We start from the raw sequence: 19,068 nt of genomic DNA on the forward strand, positions 1-19,068 counted from the left end.
CAGTACCACACTGATCCATATCTATCAATTTTGGTATTACTTTTGCCATTCTTTTAGCCATTATAGCCATAAACACTTTATATTCATGGTTTTGTATTGAAATGGGCTTGTATGAAGCTGGATCTGACGGATCTTTTTCCTCTTTAGATATTACCATTACCACCGCCTTCTTCTAGGATGCTGGTATTTCTTCTCCTCTTAAAATAATGTTAAACAAAACCTTCCAGATCTTTATCAGTTTTTTTCCGTCCTTGCTTCCACAGGAATACCATCTATTCTTGGGGACTTTCCTGTAGATTGGTTATACATAGCTGTTTTTATCTCATCCCTTCCTATCCTAACTGTTAGAAATTGAGCCTCATCTACTTCTAACCTTGGCATATTTAATTTTTCCATAAACATTTCCATTTGTACCTTTTCTTGATTTCCATATTTCTCTGCTTTATACAGACTTTCATAAAATTTCTGAAATATTTCTAATATTTCTGCAGGGTCTCTTGTTGTCTTCCTTGTTATAGGTTCCCTAAGCTTGGTGACGGCCCTTTCGATGGCTCCCTTTCCTTTGATCACCATGTAGCAAATGAAGTCCTATTGTGCTTCAAATGCACAGCATTTTTTGCTAAAATATTTGAATCAGTACCTTGAAAATGGTAATGTTGACCTGTTAACATGTTTAACATGATGAGCATGACATTCGAACCCCCCAACTTCTGGAATTGAAATTCTGTGCTTGCATTTATGTTTTGCAGGGGTCAAGCCCCACTGCACAGCCCATGTGGGGAGGAGTGCCCACCACACCCCCTGCATATTATATATACCAACTCCGAAATCGCACTACAGTTTCCTAGTCCTCACTGTATTGCAGTCTCCGTTCATAATGTTGACCTTATATCAGCGAATGAACACTCATTTGCTAAAGTAAATTCGAACACTTTCAGTTCGGCATTACAGAAAATTGGATACATGCATTCGACCATCCCAGTTTTGTGCAAGTGCCATTCCACATTTATTTATTTTATATTTGTTTACCGGGATAGTCTGACTGGGTGGTTAACCCATTTTCATCGGTGGCGGGATAGTCTGACTGGGTGGCTAACCCATTTTCATCGGAGGTGGGGGGGGGCAAGTTACATTCAAACCGTAGTAAGTACAAAATACAGACATTCGAAATCACAATAGTAGTAAAATATAGAAAACATGGGGCATTGCAATTATAGGTTAAATAGTAACATAAGTTGTATATACAAAGAAAAATTGGCATTTAGTACATAGTATAAGAGCCATTCAAATATAAGGAGATTTGTCAGTATTGCATAAGGTATCAGCCAGTGTTTTTTATAAAATTAATGCTAGATCCTTTGGTTGAAAAGTAGTCAAAGGATGTGTTTAAAAGCTAGTATTTTATTATGTAGTAACAGTTGAAAGTTAAGTATATTGTTAGGTAGTGTAGTTATAAATCTGTGTTAGTGTATAAAAGAAAAGATTACAATGATTATGGCAGTGAGACAGAGTAAGAGATGCAAGGTAGGATTAGTAGTGTAGTATCTAATTATGGGATTAGTCAGGTTGAAATTGGGAGGAACTGTGAATAGTGATCATTATTCAGCCGTGGTTAAGACAGGAGCAGAGCCATGACTTGATAGGTGGGACTTGAGCAGCGTTTTAAATATTTGGGTGTTGGCAGTGCTTAGTATTGATTGAGGGGTCAATCAATACTGACCACTGCTTATGATCAATACTAACCACTTCTTAATTATGATAGTAAACCTGACAAAGGACATCTCTTCCAAAACCAAGGAAGTTATTCTTCACTCTGTAGTTTGCCGTGTTTAGTCCCGTTCTAGAATATAATGCATCCTTTGGCACTTTTTTCACTAGACATATAAAATAACTCAAGATCGCAGAGATTCCTAACAAAACCAATCTTGGGCCCCAAAAATCTTAGGTATTATAAAAAGGTGGAATCACTTTCTCTGTACTCTGTGTCACACGGACTCTTGAGAGGAGACCCATGCTGTGCTTACCATGCCCCCATGTATCCCATTGTCAAAGACTTCCTTTTTCTCAATGTGTCATATAGTGCAACCTGCACTAGAACAAGAGATCTTAATCTACATCGGGAAATAAATCAAACTAAATGGCGAGATCAATTCATTATCCAGTATCACTTCTCGCCCTGAAATTGACTCTTTATATTTCAAGCAGCACGATTCCTTTTTGACCTTCAAACTTAGCTTCGGTAATTGAATGGGTGCTCTTAAATACACTCTAGGACTTGCAGGCCGTGCTCTTCTTGAAAATGATAAATAGAGCCTGAAGATGATTATACTGGCAAGGCATCTTTGTCTCGTCTCCGAGCCTTGTATTTTCCTTTATTTTTATTGTGTGGGGTAAAGCTAAACAGAAGTCTGAACTGCAGAATTGAGGTAGTATTTCTAATTGGGGACTAATCATTTTGTTTAGGTAAAGAGAAGGGGTTGGGAGAGTGCCAGGTGAAAGACCAGCTCTTTTAAGTTTTTAGTTGAGTAACAACAGAATCAATTTAAAAAGGATAATTAGCAGGGTATATAAAATATTGCTTAACTGTTAAAATCAATTAGAGGAGGTTCGAAAAGAGTATGGAATGCCAGTTTACAAAGAAGTAATAGAAAGAAATTTGTAAGGCTCACAAGTACGTAACGAAATCCAGAAGGTTTAGGGTTATTGCAAGAGAGTTTGCATAGCTATTTTTATACCCCTGGTAGATTTTTTTCTAAGTAGTTGGCAAATAATGGAGTTAGAATGGGAAAGTGAGAGGTAATTGGGTGCATGCTTTCTTGGAATGTAACAAATTGGCAGATTTAAAATTTTGTGCAGAATACTTTGATGGAATGCTCACGGAAGAAATGTTCATAGCTAGGGGAATTATTCTTTTGAGCTGGAATATAAGATTTGAATTGCCTAGACATAATAAGGTGTTACAAAGTTTAATGTTGGCTGCTAGAAAAGCCAGTACTACAAAATGAAAATCAAAATGTATTCCTAGCATTAGAGAGATTAAAGAACTGGACGTGGGACCTATAGGAAAGGGAACAAGTACATTTTATAGAGAAATGGAGTTTGTGGGAATAATACAGGCAGAATAATCTTCAGAGAGAGGAGCAAGATTTAAGGGAAGGCTGGAATTTAAGCAATTTGCAATGCTGGAGTGAATGAAAATTGTTTAAAAGAAAATATGTATTTAAAAAAAAAAAAACATGTATACTGCATGACAAGAATGGAAATGTACTACAGCTTGTTTTTGTAAACCCATGTAATGTGTTAAAATATGATAATTTAATAAAGATGTTAAAAATATGCAAGTGAAACTTTTACCATCACAACACTAAAGTACATTTAGTATTGTTGAGATGCTAGGACTGCAGGATTACTTTGGAGTATTTTTTTTTCATTGATTCATCGGGATGTCCTTAAGTTTGACTGTGTGGACATGGAGATTTTGGGTCAACGTGGCACATAGTACGAGCATGGCAAAATAACATGTTTAATGTTCTATGTTTTCTGTTCTTGTAGGAGGCCGAAGCCTTTGCTCTGTACAACAAGGCCTTAGACCTTCAGAAGCGAGACCGTTTTGAGGAATCTGCCAGAGCCTATCAGGAGCTCTTGGATACATTCCTGCTGAAGGAGGTAAACAAAGCATGTTCAAGATGTGCTTGTGTGTGTTTTCTGCATTTGATGTGTTTTGAAGGCCAGTTAATGCAGTTTGTGCATGCTTGTTTTTTATTTCATTAAGAATTTGTCAGCTTGATTAATTGCAGATAGGTCACAGGATGAAATAAGATGAACAGTGTCAAAGCAGCATATTTCATGTGTTAGGTTACAGTTACTGGTGTGTCTGATAGTACGGAAGTGCATGTCTTTATCCTACATTCAGCTGCCCTTCATGTGCCTACTCCTGAAGCCATGATGTTTTGCTGTAAGTTTTATATCTGGCTGTTGCAGTTACTTCCTCGTAGACCACTGTGGTAGTACCTGATATGACGCACATTTGTGCAATTTCTGCAGTTTTAAGCCTGTTGAGCTTGCACGGTAGCTAGATTTCTGCTTGTGTTAATGGCAGTATGACTTAATTTTAGTGGCAGGGGCCATCTGTGCGGAAAGGGTTGCACCTGCTGTTCAGCTCTACTGTCTCCTGAAGTGGGAACTGAGGGAGATTATACATGAGGTGTAACTGAATATCATTTAATTTTTGCCTGGGTTTGGGGGACAGCAATCCTTCATCACACCCCGGATTGTAGTGAGGTTCATTAGCATTAATACTCTGTGTAATACTGTTTTACATCTGGCATCTGAACAAGGAAAGGGAAAGTCAGGACTTTTGTCTGAGTGGTGATGAGTGTTACAAACTAACTTTTTGTCTTAGTCTGAGTTGACTGTTCTCCAATTCCCATGTAATCTGTAGTGTTGAGATTCCTTGGACAGACTGAGCACACAGGCTTTGTTGTGGAGAAGCCACATCTTTGACCTGCCCTAATGTTCTTCGTGTTTCACTGTTGCAGTCATCACATTTGGGTTATCTGCTTGCAGTAGCCCTCAGTTGGCTTGATTAACAAAGTCTTGGGTCCTGCGTCGATTGCTGTCCCTTCTTCTGTGACGTCAGGGGTGTAAAACATGCAGCTGACGCCATTACATCAGTCTTTCTTGCTGTGCGGTGCCCGAAGCAGAAGCAGTTCGCAAGTGCCGGTCGGCCGACTCCTGAAATTTTCATTTTCGAGTTTCAGAACCGAAGTCTTCAACTAAAACTAAGTACCCCGTTGGAGAAACTTTTTCTTGCTGTAAACTGATGTCAGTAAAAGTAAATAATTGCATTACTTGTGGAAAGCAAATACCTCATAAAGATTTTAATTTGTACTGTATTCCTTGCCTAGGCCCTGACCACGATGTACCTAGCTGTTGGTTTTGTGCCTTATTTAATCCACGAACTATCCGTCGTCGGTATATTTTCACTTCTAAATATATTGGTGCTTTGTTCAATTATCCTGATGTGTCTTCAGTAAGCCATCCGACTACCGACATTCTGAAAAAACGCAAAGATAAAGACAGAGACAGGCCACCTAGTTCCAAAGCTGCTGACCATGCTTCTCCTAAGCTAGTCGCCAGTTCACCGGTACTCAGTGAGGCGCTTTCGTAGCCCCTGATACCCACTACTTCAGATTCGCAGGCCTCTACTGAGACCCATTCAGAGTCTGGTATGCCGCGAGATGCTTCAACTGTGGAACTTGCGGATCTCTCTACCTTGGATGGGTCTGGAGCTGCTGTGCAGGCACTGGCTTCTGAGGGTTCAGGCCTACTGACTTGCATATTAAACCGACACTATCTTCTTCTTCAAGGCCTAAAACTCGAACCATGCCTAGAAAACTGACGCCCAGACCACATGGTCAGGCCTCTATGCCTAAAAAACAAATTATAAGAATGGCTGAAGACCTTATTACTTTAATCAGGGGAAGCCAGCCTTCCCCCCTCTAAGAGACCTAGGACTGTGTTTGCTTATGATACTTCTGACCAGGATTCTGAGTGTTCTGTTTCCTCTGATGACCAGGATTTGCCCTTATCCACCTAGGAGGATTCTGATGCAGAGGACTCTATTCCCTCTGCTTCTCCCCCAGAGGATTTCTCTTGTGGTGAAACCTTGCATACTCTTAGGGAGCATTTTCGTTGGCAAAGTCAGGATTTCTCCGATTCTAAAAAGAGGCTTAGGGATTTCGTACTACTGCCCCAGCAAGCACAGGCCTTTAGCCATACCACCTGTACTAGACATTGTTGATGATGCCTTTTCGGAATCTAGCTTGGCCCCTGACTCTCTACCTCCTGCTCCCAGAAAACCTGATATATATTACAGGGTCCCTGACTCTCAAATTCCTTTTTAAAAATCCTACTGCGGATCCTGAGACCATTTCACAGGGACCCAAGGGCATTAAAGCTACTACTGCCAAAAATCCTACCCCCTCTGATAGAGACTCCGGGGCGCTAGATAGATGGGTTAAGAAGGTATACACTTCTCCAACTTTGGCCATTAGGGCCTTAAACTGCCAGTTTCATATGTTAAAGTATCAGCAGCATATTATTGGATTGCTTAAACAGAAAATAATGTTGATTCCTGATTGTGCTGAAAATAAGGATTTACAGGATTTACTGCATTCAGCTGAACAAGTTGGAAAACTTACTTTGCAATGTGGTTTTGATTCACTAGAGGCATCTTGCAGGGCTGCTGTAACTGGGTCTGTACTTAGAAGGCATGCTTGGCTTAAGGAGCAGTCCTTGCCAGATCATGTTAAAGCAAAATTACTGGATGCTCTTTTAAACCAGGACCGCCTGTTTGGCAATAAGGCGGAAGTTGTTCTTAAAAAGATGGAGAAAAAAGCTAAATCTATGCAAACTGTTAAAGAATTTTTACAAGTACAACCCCCAAGGTTTAGTAGGCATTGGCCTTCCAAGAATTGGACCTTTCCTGCCTCTTCCAGACCTTCTCAGTCCAAACCCAGATCCAGCAGAGCTCCCAGGCTTCAGTCCCAGGGTACGCACAGGACTAAGCAGTGAGGGGCCTCCACTTCTAAATCAGGGAGTAATAAAACTCCCCCCTATGGTAAACTGTCTCAATTACTTCTTTTTGAAACTTCCAAGCACTTCTCAACTCATTGCCCTTTTGGGGGGGAAAGATTGCTCTTCATGCAAAGAACTGGGAACTCATTACACAGAACAAATGGGTTTTATAGTGTCCCAGGGATACAGATTTCACTTCCACACGTTACCAATACCAAGTGGATGGACAGATCTACCCCCAAATCAGTGGACAGAGGCCCAAAAGCAAGTACTTTCTCTCTTAAGCATGGGGGCTATTCAGTTGGTACCAGAAGAGGAAAAGGGACAAGGTTTCTACCCGAGACTTTTCCTGGTACCCTGAAAAGACAGTTCATGGCGTCCTATCCTAGATCTGTGTACTCTAAACATCTTTTTGGTGATTCCAAAATTCAAGATGCTGACTCTTCACCAGTTGCTCCCTATGCTAAGCAAAGATGCCTGGTTGGCAACACTAGATTTAAAGGAAGCATACCTGTACATCCCAATCAGGGAATCTTGCAGAAGATACCTACGCTTCAAAGCAGGCTACATGCACTATCAGTTCTCTGCACTGCCCTTTGGCTTATCTACTATGCCCAGGGTATTCACAAAGTGCCTAGCTCCAGTCATTGCATTTTGCAGGCAAAGAAATATTCAAATATACCCATACTTGAACGATTGTCTAATTCAGCCAGAAAGCCAGGACATACTTTTGAATCATCTGGCCTTTGTACAAAGGGTGCTAACTTGTCTGGGGTACACCATGAACGAAACGAAATCACACCTGATACCCTGTCAACAAATTATATTCCTGGGAGCAAGCTTGAATGCAACTTCCCAGATGGCTTTCCTCACACCAGAGAAACAAATTCATTTGACAACCTACTTCAAACAAGTGGCCATAAAAACTTTGCTATCTGCAAGGCAAATACTACATGGCTACCTGCATTCTTCTAATTCTATATGCAAGACTGCATATGAGGAAACTACAATGGTATCTAGAAGCAATGATTCCTGTCATACCTTGCCTATGCCTAGAGTTCCTCTGGTGGGCAGAGGCCTGCCACCAAAACAAGGGACTACCATTCACACTACCCCCTGCCACCCAAACCCTATCAACAGATGCATCAGACCATGCATGGGGGGCTCACCTAGCAGGGAAGTGCATTCAGGGCAAATGGAACTCAAGTCAAATGCACCTGCATATCAATCGAAAAGAAATGTTAGCTGTACAGAATGCTCTGACAGCCTTCAAGGACCACATTCTTCCAGGACAATTAATGGTAAAGACGGACAACACCACTGTTATGTGGTACATAAACAAGCAGGGGTGTACACATTCTTACCCCCTCTGCAGACTAGTCATGACATTGTGGAACACAGCCCTGAGCTTCCAAGTGCATCTGCAAGCTCAGTTCCTGCCAGGAAAACTAAATACACTGGCAGACGAACTAAGCAGAAACCTCATGAACCCACACAAGTGGAAACTGGGACCAAGGAGTTTCAACATGTTGACAAGCAAATGGGGGAGCACAGATATAGACCTGTTTGCCTCACCCCAGAACTATCAATTGGACAAATTTTGCACAAGGACTCCCCACAAACAAGCTTGGAAAGAGGTTTTTCCAGCTGAAGTACAGAGCATCCAATCAGTTTATGCCTTTCCTCCTCCGCCTCTGCTCTCCAAAGTACTACTTTAAGATCAAACGACAAACCAAGGACGATTTTGATTGCACCAGACTGGCCACGCTTACACTGGTACCCCCTCTTGCACAGTGTATCACTGTTGGCCCCATGGCACCTTCCGCAGACTCCTACCCTATTGTCTCAGCAGGAGAACCAGATTCTGCACCCTCAGCTTCAAACACTGAACCTAGCAGCCTGGCTAATTACCTAATCTCTCCTTTACCATCCCTCAGTAAACCATTGATGGATATCATTTCAGAGGCAAGGAGAACTAGTACTAGAAAATCTTATGCTGAAAAATGGAAAAGATTCTGAAAAATGAAAAAGATTCTGGGAAAAGATTCTGAAAAATGAAAAAGATTCTGTGCCTGGAACCAATCTCAAGGGATGAGCACAGCAGTGCCCAATTGACCTCAGATTTTACAATACTTAACTGAGATGCTTCACAAGGGCCTGTCTTTCTCCTCCATCAAGGTTCACGCCTCAGCCATGTCAGCTCATTATAACACAGAACTTTACCTCTTCTCTCATCCACTGCTCAAGCAGTTCCTCAGAGGGGCCAAAAATCTACAACCACCCAGGAGACCTCCAACTCCAGCCTGGGACCTTAACTTTATATTGGAGAAACTCGCTCTTCCTCCTTTTGAGCCAGCTGCTACTGCAGACTTATAATTACTTTCTTGGAAAGCAGCTTTCCTTTTAGCAATCACTTCACCAAGAAGGGTATCTGAATTACAGGCCCTCATGGCAGTGTGGAGCCTTTCATTATTTTTCATGCGGACAGGGTGTCCCTCAGGACCAATCCCTCCTTCATGCCCAAGGTGGTATCCAGTGTGGCCCTTAATCAGTCCATTCATTTGCCAACCTTCTTTCCTAATCCACAGAACAAAGGGGAATGGATACTGCACTATTCTACTTGGGCAGGACTAAACCTCAAAGGAACTCTGACCAACTGCTGGTGGCATTTGCTACAGGGGCAGAGGGGAAGGCTATTTCAAAGCAAACCATTTCCAAATGGATAGGCCATTGCATTCGTTTCTGCAACAAGCACCATGGAAAACCTATCCCACAGGAGATCAGACCCCACTCAACCAGGGCGGCATCTACCTCTACAGCCTTTCTCAGAGGCGTCCCTACCAGGAACATCCTAGAAGCTGCTACCTGGAGTTCTGTGCATACTTTCACCAAGCATCACCATCTGCCATTTTTCTCTAAATCCAGAGGTGACTTTGCCACTGCATTCTTGCAGGGCCTTATAGCTGGTCCTAATACTATCTAAATTCCTCCTCCCATCCTTTGGCTTGGGAATCTCCCCAAATATGATGACTAACAGTGAAACACGAAGAACATAGTACAGTTGTGTACACTTACCATAAATGTAGATGTTCGAGTGTATTCACTATTGCAGTCCTGGTTACCCTTCCTCCAGCCCCCTTGTTTTGGCTGTACTTCTACTCTCCTTTACTATGCCCAAAAGCTTTTTGGTGTATTTGCTTTTTTGTTGGAGGTATAACCTTGTATATTTATAGATTTAATTGCTTCCCATTAGGGAGGCACCTGACATCTGGGGCAAGAAAAAACTGATGGAATGGCGTCTGCTGCATGTTTTATACCCCTGACGACCTGACGTCACGGAAGAAGGGACAACAACCGACGCAGGACCCAAGACTTTGTTAATCAGGCCGACTGAGGGCTACTGCAAGCAGATAACCCAAATGTGATGACTGCAACAGTGAATACACTTGAACAGCTACATTTATGGTAAGTGTACACAACTGTACTTTTTCCAGTTTCCATGAAATCGCTAATGTCACAAATCCTTGTATATTCCACAGAGCTCCAGTGATGATGAAACTGAGAACTTGACTTTGAGATGAGCGCTCCTTATACTTCATTTAATCGGGAATATTTTTTCTTATATAGGCTGCTCACTTGGGTGGTGATGTGAATGAACGGTGAACCTTGAGCTCACTGCTTCTTTAGTTTCTATGTAGTCAGTAATATCACTCTGCACATGGAGGTGGGGTAAGAATGAGCAGTAGACATTGGGGTTAACCACTCCTTGTGTTTCCATTTAGTCAGTGACTTGATTCCTTGGGCTGGTCGCATACTTGAATGGTAATGAAGATGATGATAATCCTTCACCTTCTCTTCTACAAACATCACTGCTCAACTCTCAAGTACAACCCCATGACTCCTGCAAAGTTAAATTAGTCTTACATCACTGTTCAACTCTCAAGTACAACCCCAGGACTCCTGCAAAGTTAAATTAGTCTTACATCACTGCTCAACTCTCAAGTACAACCCCCATGACTCCTGCACAGTTAAATTAGTCTTACAAAACCCATCTCCACATATTAAACTAAACAAGAATACTGTCCTCAAAGGAGATTTTAACTTTATCTTAAGACTCCTATGTGCAAAACAATGGATATACTAGATGACCTCAGCCTTAGTTCAAGAACTAACCACATATAACCTCCAAGCCGAAAATCAGTCCATAGTTGACCTCATAATTACTGATTCACACATTTTGTCATCAATCTAAGTGCCTGTCCCCATTATCAGTGATCACTGTATATTAAATTTCCCTATTCAATCACTGTCTAAAAACATCCCCTATCCCCATCTCCACCTCCTGAACAAATCTTCAAGCCCTTCATAATGACTTAACCAACATTAGCTGGTTAAACATTCCCATAATTTGAGATCTCTTGTCTAGCTATTTCAGCGTTCACTGTCTTCCTCCTTGTATTTCAGTACATTTCTCCAAAATTACCAGACTATGCAATGCCCCCGCCGATGATGCATCCCAAAAATAACTAATTCTCTTGTAAACGTGAGGTATGAAGCCTGACATATCTGGCAAATTAACCTTTTTTCCCCACATGATATTCACCCAGTTAAGAAAACTAGTCAAATAAGCTACTTGGAGGCGTATAGACAATAGTCTAATCTTCTCACAACAAGCCTCCCAAAGTAATACTAAACGATTCTGGAAAATTATAAACTAAGTCACTGGATGAGACACATCATCCTGTCTCTCAGAAGCAAATGTAATATCCTCCATCTCTGGATTCCTTCCACCTAATGATTTTCTGACGGAATTCACTAATCTTCCACCGGTCAATCCACCTTCCACTCATCTCACCAGAACCAGTCCTGTGCATTCCCTCATCTACTGCATATCCATCAAAGAAAGAACTCCAAACTCTTCTTCATAGGTTCATAGTTATGTACTAGGCTAACTACCACCTGGGCCTTTATAAGCCCAACTGTGCAATCCAACCCACATGTGTTCGTATGTGCCATGGGCATTTATGAAGAGGTGGTGTGTTAATTAGGAAGTTTCTAGAGGTTATGTAAAGGGGGGTATGTTACTTTACACATTATTGTTTGTTTCTATCAGTGATATAGGGCTAGACTAAGGGTGAAATTCCAACTTCTCATCCATTAGTTTAACGTTGTGCTTTAAATAGGGTTAGGGATGGACTTTGCTTCACATGGATGGGGAGCCTATTCTAGAGCATGAGGATATTATGAGACTAATATCTGTGTCGCTAACATGTGCTTAAATTTTGCTGTGACATAAATCCTTGGATCTAGTGGTTCTGATGCTGTTCATTGTGTGGATGTACAAAAGGCCCATCAGAGCTGGATCTGAGGATACCTTGCATGCCAGGCATAGATCGCCCCTCAATAACCTGTAGGAGACTTAGTATAGCGATAGAGCTTTAAGGCAGTCTATTTAGGACAATGTGTTTAAACCCTGAATTCTCCTGGTAAGGAGCCTTTGTGGGGGCTTTAATTGTTGTATATGTCTGGTCAGATATGTACCAAACGAGACATTATACTCCATGATGGGTTTGATGAGGGCCGAATAAAGTGGGACTGTGACTTCCTTGGACCTGGATGCCATGCCATTGCTTATATGTTGGGTGACATAGAGTGATTTTTCTTACCACCGTGACCACATGTTGGTTAAAGGCCACATTACAGTCTGCATATGTTCCCAGAACCTTCACTATATTGCGTCAGCATTTAGGGGTGTCTTATCAATGAAGTAATTGGCTTCAGTGGCAGTTTTCCAAAAAGGCACTATAATGCATTTATTGGCATGGAGTTTTAGGCCGTGACTTTGGCACCAGTCATTTGTCTGTGTTAGACCCTCTTGTAAGATGTTTGTCATGAGTGGAAGCTATGATCGCTTCCAGTTTGTGGTCATCTGCGAACTTGGTCATCCAAAGGCCCTTTATATTAGCCTTTATCTTTGACAAATAGATGCCAAATCCTGAGATATCTCAGTGGTGACCAGTCTCTTAGTGGAGGTGATATCGCTAATCCTGACTTTCTGATTCCTGCCTGTGAGCCAGCTGGCAATCCAGCAAGTTATTTAGGGATTTATTCCCAGTTCGGTGAGTTTAACTATACCCAGGTGGGTATTGTATCAAATGCATTAGCCAGGTCCAGGTAGGTGGTATGCACCGTTTCCCCTCATCCATTGCCTTGGTGACCTTCTAAAAGAAGTCCACCAAGTGTAGTAGGCGTGGTCTTCCTCTGACAAAACCAAACTAGGTTAGGTCAGGTGTCTGAAGGTTGCCAAGCTCATTCTTGATAATTTCCAGATAATTTATTCCATGGTTTTGCATATTAGATCAGTCAGACTAATAGGTCTGCAGTTTCCAAGATGGCCTGCCTTTGTGAAGTGGGATAACTGTTGCAGTCCTCTGATGTCCTTCATGGATGCATCTGCAGTCATAACAGCTGGGTTGTCCTTCATCCGGCGTCATCTCTGTTGGACTCGGGTATAAAGGCATCAGACTTCTAAAGCTAAGTACCCGTTGGGACTCTTTCTTGCCTCAGCCGATGTCAGAAAAAGTTAATAATTGTTTAACCTGTGGGAAACAAATACCTCATAAAGATTTCCATTCTTACTGTCTGCCTTGTTTGTAGCAGCCTGTTGTTCTGACTTTGCTTACATTATGGCCCCTGCTACAATTCTTGAATACCCACTAACCATTCCCTGGATGTCTCTAAGCAGCCATGTAGCCAAGACTACCAAATCAGTGCCTGTTAAACCACCCCCAACCAGGCCCTCTTCTAGTTCCCAAATGCTCACCTTGGCAGAAGATTTGATTTCTTTAATTAGAGGATCTCAATCTCACCCAGACAGGGCCTCTCAGCCCCAGATAAGAGACCTAGGGCAGAGCCCCCTGAGCCAGTGTCCTCTGAGGATTCTGCAGATGAATCAGACATTACTGACCAGCCAGAGGCCCCTTTCTCCAATTTTGAGGATTCTGATGCTGAAGAATCCATTCCAGCTGCTTCCCTCCAGAAGAATTCTCCTTTGGGAAACCTTGCATGCCATAATGGCAGCAACAAAATTCTCAGATTCGAAAAAGACTTAGAACCTTTCTACACCTTCCACAACACAGGCCCTTAGCTATACCTCCTGTTCTTTCTGTGGTAGATGGCGCTTTTAATGATGTCTGCTCTGCTCCAGACTCATTCCTGCCAAACCAGACAGATTTTACAGGGTGCCTGACACTCATCACCACCTTTACAAGGCCCCCTTGCAGACCCAGAAACTATATCCCAGGGTCCCAAGGCAGTTAACCATAGCTAAAAACCCTACTCCTTCTGAAAGGGAAGCAAGGGCATTAGACAGATGGGGTAAAAAGTATACACTTCAGCTACTCTCTCAGCTAGAGCTTTAAACTGCCAGTTTCACATGATACAATACCAAGAGTTTATGCTTGATCAGTTAACTAAAAATTAACCACTGATGAAGCTCTTGATAAGAAATATGTATTAGAAATGGTAAATAATATACAACAGGTTAGTAACCATTCCTTAAAATGTGGCTATGATGCACTGGAGGCTTCATTTAGATCAGCCATGACTGGCACAGTGATAAGAAGGCATGCATGGCTAAAGGAGCAAGCTCTACCAGATCATGTTAAAGCTAAATTGTTAGATGCTCCTATGGATAAGACAAGTTTGTTTGGTGCACCTGCCCAGCAGGTTATGAAGAAAATGGAAGAAAAGGCAAAATCAGTTCAAACTGTTAAAGATTTCCTGCAGGTTCAACCCCAAGGTTTAGCAGGAACTGGCCTGCCAATTGGTCCTTTCCTGACTCCACAAGATTTCAAAGGGGCAGGAATAGGCGTTCCAGAGGCAGAAACCAAACCAGAGGAAGTGCCTACAGAGGGCGACAGTGGCAAGGTAACAACAGAGGCACAGACACAGCCACTGCCACTACTTCAACACAGCCACAGTGTCTTACTCCTAAAACCGCCTACCAGGGAACAAATAGCAGCTCCACTAGGCGGAAGGTTAACTTTATTTGCAAAGAACTGGCACCATATAACAAAAGACAAGTGGATTCTGCAAATTATACATCATTCCACTTCCACACTATACCAGTCAAAGAGGAATGCCAAATCTACCTCCAAATCAAAAACAGAAGCTTTACAACAGATAATGGAGTTAGCAAACATGAGAGCTGTGGAAAAAGTGCCTACAGCAGAGCAAGGAAAGGGTTCTACTCAGACTGTTCCTAGTTCCAAGAAAGGAAAAAGTTGGAGACCAATTCTCGACCTGTCCACCTTGAATACATACATCATTGTCCCAAAATTCAAAATGCTGACCCTACAGCAACTTCTTCCCATGCTGGGCAAGGAGTGTTGGCTGGTAACTCTAGATCTCAAGGAGGCATACCTGCACGTCCCTATTCGACCAATCTGCAGAAGATACCTCAGATTTCTTGCAGGATCAGAGCACTATCAATTCTCAGCATTGCCTTTTGGCTTATCTACTAGTATTCACAAAATGCCTGGCATCAGTAATCGCATACTGCAGACTACAGAATTCATATTTACCCATACCTGGATGACTGCCTGCTACAAGGGGACAACAAAAGCAAGTTGACAACAGATTTGCAAAGGGTCATTTACTTGCTACAAGCACTGGGATACACAGTCAATCTACAAAAGTCAAGGCTGATACCATCCCAAACAAGGACATTCTTGGGGAATTGGACACATTGAGACAAATGGCATTCCTAACTACAGAAAAACAAAAAGAACTCCCTCTTTATTTCTTGTCACTAACAAAGCTGAACAAATTAACAGCAAGAAAAGTTCTGCAGGCCTTGGGCTTCATGGCATCATGCATAATTTTGGTTCCATATGCCAGACTACATATGAGAAAACTACAGTGGTACCTTTATGGTCCCAACACAGGCACAGCCTAACAGAAATCCCACTAATTCCATGTTTAAAACAGGAGTTCCTATGGTGGGCCCAGGCATGCCGCTCAACCCAGGCCTTCCCTTTCACAGATGTCAAGCAAGCCAGAGCATTACAACAGATGCTTCAGACCTAGGATGGGGCCCACATGCTGGACAAATGCGTGCAAGGATTGTGGACTCAGGATCAACTTCACCTGCACATCAACCTAAAAGAAATGCTGGCTGTAAAACTGGCTATCCAAGAGTTCAGACCATTTCTCAAAGAGGGCCAGCTGTTGATAAGGACAGACAACACCACAGTCATGTGGTACATCAACAAACAGGGAGGCACTCATTCATACCCTCTATGCAGAATGACTTTGGAACTGTGGACCCTGGCACTCAGCTACAACATCCAGCTGCAGGCAAGATTTGTACCAGGAAAAGAAAATACTCTAGCGGACATTTTAAGCAGGACCACATCAGATGCTCACGAATGGCACCTGCACCCGGACATTTTCAGGACCATTACAAAGAAGTGGGAATGCCTCAGATAGATCTATTTGCATCTCCTCACAATCACCAACTCAAAAATTCTGCACAAGGACATTTCACCCACTAGCATGGAAAGTGGATTTCCTTCAGCTGGAAAGGCCTAACAGCTTATGCATTCCCACCTCCCTTGATACACAAAGTACTTCTAAAAATCAAGGAAGAACATCCAAGGATAATCCTGATAGCTCCAAACTGGCCAAGACAACACTGGTACCCACTACTAAGGAGCTTGTCTAACAATATGTGGCCAATACCCTGATGCCTTTGATGCTAACTCAGAACAACTACAGCACCATACATCCAAACCTGAAAACATTACAACTGACTGCATGGAACATCACATAGCAGCAGCTAATCAAGAACTTTCCCAAAGAGTTAAAGACATTATTCTTGAAGACCTTCAACAAGAAGGAACTACGCTGGAAAATGGAAAAGGTTTGTCAGTTGGAGTTCTGAAAGAGGAAAAGATGTGTCAGCGTGGATATGCCTAACATCCTGGAGTATCTGGCGAACTTCTCCATTCAGGCCTGTCCTACTCCTCCATCAAGATACATGCATCAGCTATTTCAGCAGAATACAGCTTTGATCCTCCTGCCTCTGCTCAGACAATTTCTCAGAGGAATCAAGAATGTAAAACCTCAAACCACCATTACCAGCTTGGGACTTAAACTTACTAGAAAAGTTGACACTATCACCCTTTGAGCCAGCAGCAACAGCAGACTTACAACACCTGTCATGGAAAACTGCTTTCCTTCTGGCAATCACCTCAACAAGGAGGGTTTCAGAACTACAGGCCTTAATGGCAGTGCAACCCTTCCTAATCTTCCACCAAGATAGAGTGTCCATGAGGACTAATCCAACATTTATGCCTAAGGTGGTATCCAGAGTGTCTTTAAACCAGGCAATCCACCTACCTACCTTCTTTCCCAACCCACAAAACAGAGGGAAAGAATACTGCATACCTTGGATGTACATAGACAGCTACGCTACTACTTGGACAGAACCAAAAGCAGCAGAAAGACTGACCAACTTTTTGTGGCCTACGCAACAGGAAGACAGGAAAAGCTATTTCCAAACAGACAATCTCCAAATGGATAGGAAATTGCATACGATTCTGTTACTCCTTCCATGGAAAAACAATTCCACAGAACATAAGACCTCATTCTACAAGGGCAACAGCCACTACCACAGCCTTCTTGTGGCTACCAAAGACATTATTTGGACCTCCGTGCATACATTTGCCAAGCATTATAATTTGCCTCTATATTCCAGATCGAGCAGGGTTTGCCACTGCTGTACTGCAAGGGATCCTAAACTCCATAATCTACCTTTATCCTCCTCCCCCTAGTTGGCTATGGTATTCTACCCAGCTGTTATGACTGCAGATGCATCCATGAAGGACATAGTACAGTTTTGTACCTACCATAAATGTAGATGTCCGAACTGGATAGCATCTGCAGTCCTCCTCCTTCCCTCTGAGGTACTCCTAGGGTGTTTACCCTCCTAATAGCTAGCTGATGGGGGGGAGTCTCTTATGGTGTATTTGTTTGTATATATGTACATACATGCTTATTTTTGTGGTTACCTCTATCCTTTTTGGAAACATTGGCATCTATCCAAAATTTTTAGCCTTCAGGAGGGCTTCTGGCATCTGGGGCAAGAAACACTGAGGAAAATGGCGTCGGCTGATGCCTTTATACCCGGAGTCCAACAGAGATGACGTCGGATGAAGAGCGACATCAGCCGAAGCCGGACCCGGACTTTGGAATCCGGCCGACTGACGGGCTGCCTGACGACAGGACAACCCAGCTGTTATGACTGCAGATGCTATCCAGTTCGGACATCTACATTTATGGTAGGTACAAAACTGTACTTTCTTGTGGTACAAAGCCCATTTTAAGGCTATAGTTGAAAAGTGACTCAAGTGGTCCTGATAGGTCATGTTTCAAACTGTTTAAGACTCATCCTGGGATGTTGTTGGGGGCCATTGAGGCAGTGTTTTTGGCCTTCGCGAGTGCCGTCAGGACCTGCTCCTTGTTAGTTAGGGGGGGTTATTCTAGCAGTTATTTCATGAAGGGATGCGGGGGGGGGGGGTGAGCTAAATTTGTTGGCCAGCAGATTTGCTGTGTCACTCTGCTCAGTGGAGGTGGCACCATTCACTACTAGTTTGGCACACTGTGTGCTGCCTTTTGAGGTTTTGGACATACTGTCAAAGGCCTTGTGATTGTCTTTAGTAGTCTGTAAGGCTATCTTGACCTTGTAATTGGCCTTGTTGAACTTGATTAATCCTTAATAACTTTTCAGATGCCCTGGCTCGTTTAAATGGTGTCCACCCCTGGTTCATTTCTCTTTGAGTAGGTGAACAAAGAAGTTTTTCCAATCAGTAACTATCCTGCTGTCCATTTGGAAGCCAGTATATAACCAGTCCCTTCCAAAATCCCACAAATCCTCATCCATCTTAGACTTCCAACTAATTTCAGTCTTACCCACCATTGGCAAAATATTTGAAAAAGCTGATGGACTTCCAGCTTTGCTGTTATCTCCAAACCTACAGAGTCTTTTTCCCAAACAGCATGGATTTTTGGACTAGTCGAAGCACCCCAAGTGCTTTGTACACACTTAACAGATTTCATTCTCCTGAATTTTGTCAAAAGGAACTTGACTGGGGCAGTCTTTATAGACCTTACTAAAGCCTACAGTCCTGATAACCATCACTTCTTCCTCAGTTCACTTTCCCTGGCAGGCATCAACACCAAGGTGTTTGTGGTTTTAACAGTTTCCTAACAGATGATACTTCAAAGGTCAAAATAGGTACCTACTTCAGCCTCACGACAGTCATAAATACACTTCTGGCTGACTTCCACATTTACCTGTCATCCTGTATGCCAAGGGTATGTTTATGATCCTATTCCTCACACCATACCAATAAAACTTTGCTTCAGGATAACATGCTTCAACTGTTAATATAAATATATATATATATATATATATATATATAT

The 19,068-nt window shown here is 42.4% G+C and overlaps 1 protein-coding gene across 4 annotated transcripts in view; it reads left to right on the forward strand.

Annotated features, from left to right (window-relative positions):
- CABIN1 (calcineurin binding protein 1) overlaps positions 1-19,068 on the forward strand; it is a 4,301,447-nt gene that overhangs the window by 167,200 nt on the left and 4,115,179 nt on the right. For all 4 annotated transcript variants that reach the window (XM_044068841.1, XM_044068840.1, XM_044068839.1 and 1 more), the window contains one exon: positions 3,553-3,666. In XM_044068841.1, the coding sequence (XP_043924776.1) occupies positions 3,553-3,666 (114 nt within the window). The remainder of the gene's footprint in view (positions 1-3,552; positions 3,667-19,068) is intronic.

This window comes from Protopterus annectens, chromosome 4.part0, assembly GCF_019279795.1.
Source record: "Protopterus annectens isolate FY-2018-M chromosome 4.part0, PAN1.0, whole genome shotgun sequence".
Classification (NCBI taxonomy): domain Eukaryota; kingdom Metazoa; phylum Chordata; order Ceratodontiformes; family Protopteridae; genus Protopterus; species Protopterus annectens.